General features: G+C 52.3%; 2 protein-coding genes across 2 annotated transcripts; one reads left to right on the forward strand and one right to left on the reverse strand.

Moving 5' to 3' along the window:
- Positions 1-530: 530 nt before the first annotated feature.
- GLOTRDRAFT_103100 (HAD-like protein) lies at positions 531-1,534 on the forward strand (the record flags this gene model as incomplete). The annotated part of the gene is made up of 7 exons (XM_007863919.1): positions 531-630; positions 684-754; positions 814-915; positions 965-1,113; positions 1,177-1,229; positions 1,288-1,426; positions 1,480-1,534. 7 exons carry the CDS (start codon positions 531-533, stop codon positions 1,532-1,534), a joined length of 669 nt encoding a protein of 222 aa, XP_007862110.1.
- Positions 1,535-1,777: 243 nt separating this feature from the next.
- On the reverse strand, positions 1,778-3,665 carry GLOTRDRAFT_103101 (uncharacterized protein; the record flags this gene model as incomplete). The annotated part of the gene is made up of 11 exons (XM_007864579.1): positions 1,778-1,879; positions 1,935-2,005; positions 2,060-2,094; positions 2,149-2,231; positions 2,280-2,398; positions 2,449-2,603; positions 2,659-2,831; positions 2,893-3,194; positions 3,251-3,464; positions 3,522-3,553; positions 3,605-3,665. The coding sequence occupies 11 exons, from the start codon at positions 3,663-3,665 to the stop codon at positions 1,778-1,780; spliced, it is 1,347 nt and encodes a 448-aa protein (XP_007862770.1).
- Between the last annotated feature and the right edge of the window lie 1,567 nt (positions 3,666-5,232).

The following is a 5,232-nucleotide window of genomic DNA, read 5'->3' on the forward strand; positions in this document are numbered from 1 at the left end:
TGTCTTAACCCATAACGGGTCGTGGAACCCAAAAGTTATGGGTTTCTGCAGACTATGGGTTACCAGAACGTGTGACATTATGTGACTACCTAGTACGCGTGACAGACAGCCTATCCGGTATAGGCCGGACGTCGTTTATGACACCGTTTAGATACGGAATCTTGAGTCTGGTATGGGTTATCTTCTGAAATACCACGAGAACCAAAAATTAAGGGTCCAGATGGTCCAGATTCTCGTGAGAAGGAGACCTGTACCTTCCTAATATAGGTTGTTTTATGGGTTATGACCCTTCAAAAAGCTATGGGTTATGGGATACGGGAGACTTATGGGTTTTTACTATCTACCATGTCGGTGGAAGCCAAAAACCTATGGGTTATTACAGGTTATGGGTTATGACAGGTATGGGTTAAGACAGAGTCGACTGTAGATATCACCCATGGCTGTACAGAAATTCGTGGTCGAAGCCGTGTACGTCCTGCATGCTCTCCATATTTCGCTGTCCGCTGACACCCGGGCCCAGCCTATTCGACATGGACGGCACCCTGGTAGACTCCACCGCAGGTGTCGTAGGCGCATGGGAGACATTCGCAGAGACCTACCCCGGTTTGAACGTGACAGAAATCCTTAGCAGTAGATGAGTCGCCCCTCCCGCTCCCGTGCACCCGCTCACTCCCTGTCCTGAGCCTCCCATGGCGTACGGACCGTCGAGAACCTGAAAAAACATTGCGGTATCACAGACCCGGACGAGCTTGAGGTCGGCTATCCGCTTCCATCATCCTCCACCGGACACTGAGAGTTGGACCTGACCATCAGCGAGAAGCGTCCCGATTCGAGAAGGAAATCGTAAACTCCTCCAAGAAGAATGGTCGGCGGGGCATAGTCCAATTACCAGGTGTTCGCGAGATCATGGCCGAAGTACATTCTCCTCTCTTCCTCCCTGTCATAAACTCACACTCCAACGCAGCTGCTTCCGGGTCGGTCACTGCCCAAACCCTGCTGGGCTATCTGCACCTCCGCCACTCGGGATTACGCTGCCGCCGCCCTGGAGATGGCTGGTGTTCCGGTTCCCGAAGCATTCGTTGTCGCAGAAGACGTTCAACAGGGCAAGCCCGCGTCAGTCGCCCTAACCGCCCTTCTCTCCCCCCCTCCATAGCGTCACTGAGAGTTGCTGTATAGGCCTGATCCGTACTTGCTCGGCGCAAAGAAAGCTGGCGCAGACCCCAAGAAATGTACGCATGCTCCCTCGCGTCGCCGTTGTACCCTCGGGCCTAATACTGGTTTACCAAGGCCTTGTCGTGGAAGACGCTCCCGCCGGAATTCGCAGTGGGCAAGCGGCAGGCTGCAAAACCCTAGCGCTCGTTACCTCGCATACTCGGGAGCAAATGGAGGCCACTAAGCCCGACTATCTGGTGACGAACCTCGCGAGGTAACTTGGCAAAGCTGATAATTCCATGTACACCAAACTCAACGAATCCGTAGCGTAACAATGAAGAGGATCGAAGGAGGTGTCGAAGTCACCATTCATATGCCGTAGAGGATCGAGCTGCTATGGGTATCGTCACGTATTTATTCTAGAGCCTAGACTCAAAGTAACCAGACCGCTCCTGCCCGTAGAGAAGTAGAGTAAAAGTGCAGAAGCGTTTTGTTTAAAGCTAGACTAAAGGAGTGATAGGAAACACTCAGATGATGCATTCGACCAAAGCGAAAGAAATTTTGCTACACGAATCAATTACACAGTTCCATAAGATGAAAAGACCGATCCGGGCATTAAAGCACTTTAATACTCAACCTCCTCCTCGGCATCAGCAGAGTCCTGGCCGACTTCCTCATAGTCCTTCTCGAGGGTGGCAAGATCCTCACGGGCCTCAGAGAATTCACCCTAGGAACATGATGTCAGATCACGCGTACGGGCAACAGTAGCTACCAATACTTACTTCCTCCATACCCTCACCTACGTACCAGTGCACAAACGCACGCTTCGAGTACATCAGATCGAACTTATGGTCTGAGAGAATTCGTAATCAGTAACTGAGAGCAAGAGCATAAGCCGATAACTGACCTAACCGACTCCACGCGGCAGCGATGGCAGTGGTGCTACACGGCGCATTAGTTGATTAAACGAACGTAGATGAATCATATCCGGCTTACTTCGACAACATGCACACGTTGCGTGTCGTCTTGGCGAGGTCACCACCAGGAACGTAAGCAGCGGGCTCATTGCAAATACCAAGCTAAAAGCGACTCAGAATTTATCATTGTATCAGAGAGGAGACACAAACCTTGAAACCGGTAGGGCACCAGTCGACGAACTGGATGGTCCGCCTGGTCTTGATCGTGGCAACGGCAGCGGTCACCTCCTTGGTGGCCACGTCACCACGGTACAACAAGCAGCAGGCCACTGAACAGAGACTTAGTATATGCAGGATGTGGCATGGCGGGTGTGCTTACTGTATTTCCCGTCCTTGGGATCACACTTGACCATCTGGTTGCCCTGCTCGAAGCAAGAGGTCGTCATCTCCGCGACCGAGTTCTGCTCGTGCGTAGCTTTCTCGGCTGAGAGTAATGGCGCGTAGGTGGCGAGGGGGAAGTGGATCCGGGGGAAGCTAGTTGTTTGATGCGTCAGACTGATCCTGAACATCGTGAACGCCCACCACGTACGGGACCAAGTTAGTCTGGAACTCGTTCAAGTCCACGTTCAACGAACCCTCGAAACGCAGAGAGGCGGTGATCGAGGAGACGACTTGAGCAATCAGTCTGTTCAGGTTAGTGAAGCTAGGCTGTGAAACACCGAGGCGCGTCTTGCAGATGTCGTAGATAGCCTCGTTGTCGACCTATAGCAGATGCGATCTTCAGTGAGCGACGTGTCACGCTTTTGCGAGCAGCTTTACTCACCATGAACGAACAGTCCGAGTGCTCAAGGGTGGTGTGGGTGGTGAGGACGGAATTGTACGGCTCAACAACGGAGCTCGACAGCTGGGGAGCAGGGTACACGCAGAACTCGAGCTTAGACTTTTTGCCATAGTCCGCCGACAGGCGTTCCAGGAGAAGGGCGCCGAACCCAGAGCCAGTTCCACCACCAAACGAGTGGAAAACAAAGAAGCCCTGGAGACCGCTGCAGTTGTCTGCGAGCCGGCGAACGCGGTCCATAACGGGGTCAATAAGCTCTTTTCCGACGGTGTAGTGACCGCGAGCATCTGAAGGTCTCTCGCATTAGAGTCGGCTCGCGACGAATGCATCTGATAAGACTCACAGTTGTTGGCAGCGTCCTCCTTGCCAGTGATCATGCTCTCAGGATGGAACAGAGACCGGTACGGTCCCGACTTCACATCCTCGATGACACCAGGTTCGAGATCGACGTAAAGGGAGCGAGGGACGTGCTTCCCGGAGCCAGTCTCGGAGAAGAAAGTCGACAGTCCACTGTCACCAGCCTTCCTGGGTGCACCCTCAGTGAAACGACCCTCAGGCTAAAATTCCAACGGGTTCAGCTAGCAATCCCCTCAACCCAACCATCAACAACGCACAGTCAAGTTGTGTTCAAGGGTATACAACTCCCCTGGTTATATTAGTCAGACGACGCGTCGATATCATCGAGAAGGGCACTTACAGCAGGCATTGCCAATCTGGACACCAGCCTGGCCGACGTGGACTGAGATAACTTCACGCATGTTGACTTTACCTGGCTGTCGCGGTCAGAAAGGCAATTTGGACAGGAGCCAAAAGCAGGTTTCGCGTAAATCGGGCCATGTCTGAGACGCGTGGCGATTTCAATTCCCGACGCGCCTCCGCTTTACGGCAGAGATGACTTGGATCCTTGCAGGTCCTCATGCACATGTACAGGATGTTCTCCCCAACAAATGAATTTCCATGGTCTGGATACATTGGAGCAACCCTCCAATTCTACGGGGAGCATTGTCAAGGGCCATCCGGACGAGCCAGCGAATTCTGACAGCAATCGGCGAAACGATAGAGAACTTTCAGAATTTTTCGCGCAGGCAGCCGAGCCCGGAAAGGTAATTATACCCCACTCGGGTCCACAGTGCACCACGACTCACCACTCTTGTTTTGATCAGGACACAGCATTAGCGGAGCAAAATTGGTGATACCCTACTCCAATAAGTACTATCATTGGGGGGGTTCTGTAAAAACTTGACAATATGACCTGCCTAAGGCTCTCTGCTCGAGAATTTGCTATTATTTCACTCAGGCATCATAGTGTACCTTGCTAAGTACCATCTACAAAAATAATTGTCTCGATTCACTCCGTACAAAGTAATAGAGAGAGATGCCGCAGACAGACGGCACTTGCGGGGAGTAATGTAAAAACGTCACGCGCGGGTAACACTATCCGACCCGCGCGCGTCTGTCACGCGTCTGTCACGCCCTTGAGCCCTTGGAGTTCTGTCAAATCTACCATACGAGCACTTCAGTAGCTTACAGCCATTATCGGGTGGGCGCAGGATGTTCAGACATATGCGAAACACTTCCTCTGGCTAAGCCGATATGTGCCGGGGCCGTGTAGGCAGGTAGATCTACGCATCAAGCCGCCATCAGACCTCTTACAGGGGGCACTTTGGACGGTGTTCAGCCTCCCATTCAAAAAGGGGCAAACTTGAGCCAATTATTACTTCACAAATCGTCTGTAAGGTATAGAAGGCATATACGTACCAATCCGCTAAGCTCCCTGTAGCGTACTTCTTGAGATTTCGGAGTTCTGTAAAAAATCTGACTTTTACAGAACCCCCCCAGTAGTCGAACTCAATAAGCGTTTCTCGCTCATTTTCTCAGTGCGCTGAAGCCTTTCGGGGTCCCTGCCGAACGGCCATCGGACTTGGGATCTCAGCGCGAACGAGAAAACGAGAAACAGCTCCTCGAGCTGTTTCTCTCGTTTCTCTGGGGCGGACTTTCAATTGCCATGCGCTGTACTGATGTTCCAGGCTCTCGGTTGCTTATGTCTTGCCTAATACGATATGTTTTGGCTTGTTGTGACGCGCTGTTGGACGCGCACTAAGTTGTGTTCTGGCACCCTTGCAACTACTGAGCTAGGGCAGGGCCAGTATAGTGACCCTGCTGATACTGCCACATACCGTCCCAGTCCGCCATAGAATACAGCACGTGGGATGAGCACGAGCTATCTGACAGCTGTGGTGTCTAGCAGTGTCTAGCATGCGACGAGAAATCCGCCAGAAAATGCACGCTCAATAACTTCGGGTTCTCCGTCGTCGCCGCGTCGGC

This window comes from Gloeophyllum trabeum, assembly GCF_000344685.1.
Source record: "Gloeophyllum trabeum ATCC 11539 unplaced genomic scaffold GLOTRscaffold_00002, whole genome shotgun sequence".
Lineage (NCBI taxonomy): Eukaryota > Fungi > Basidiomycota > Agaricomycetes > Gloeophyllales > Gloeophyllaceae > Gloeophyllum > Gloeophyllum trabeum.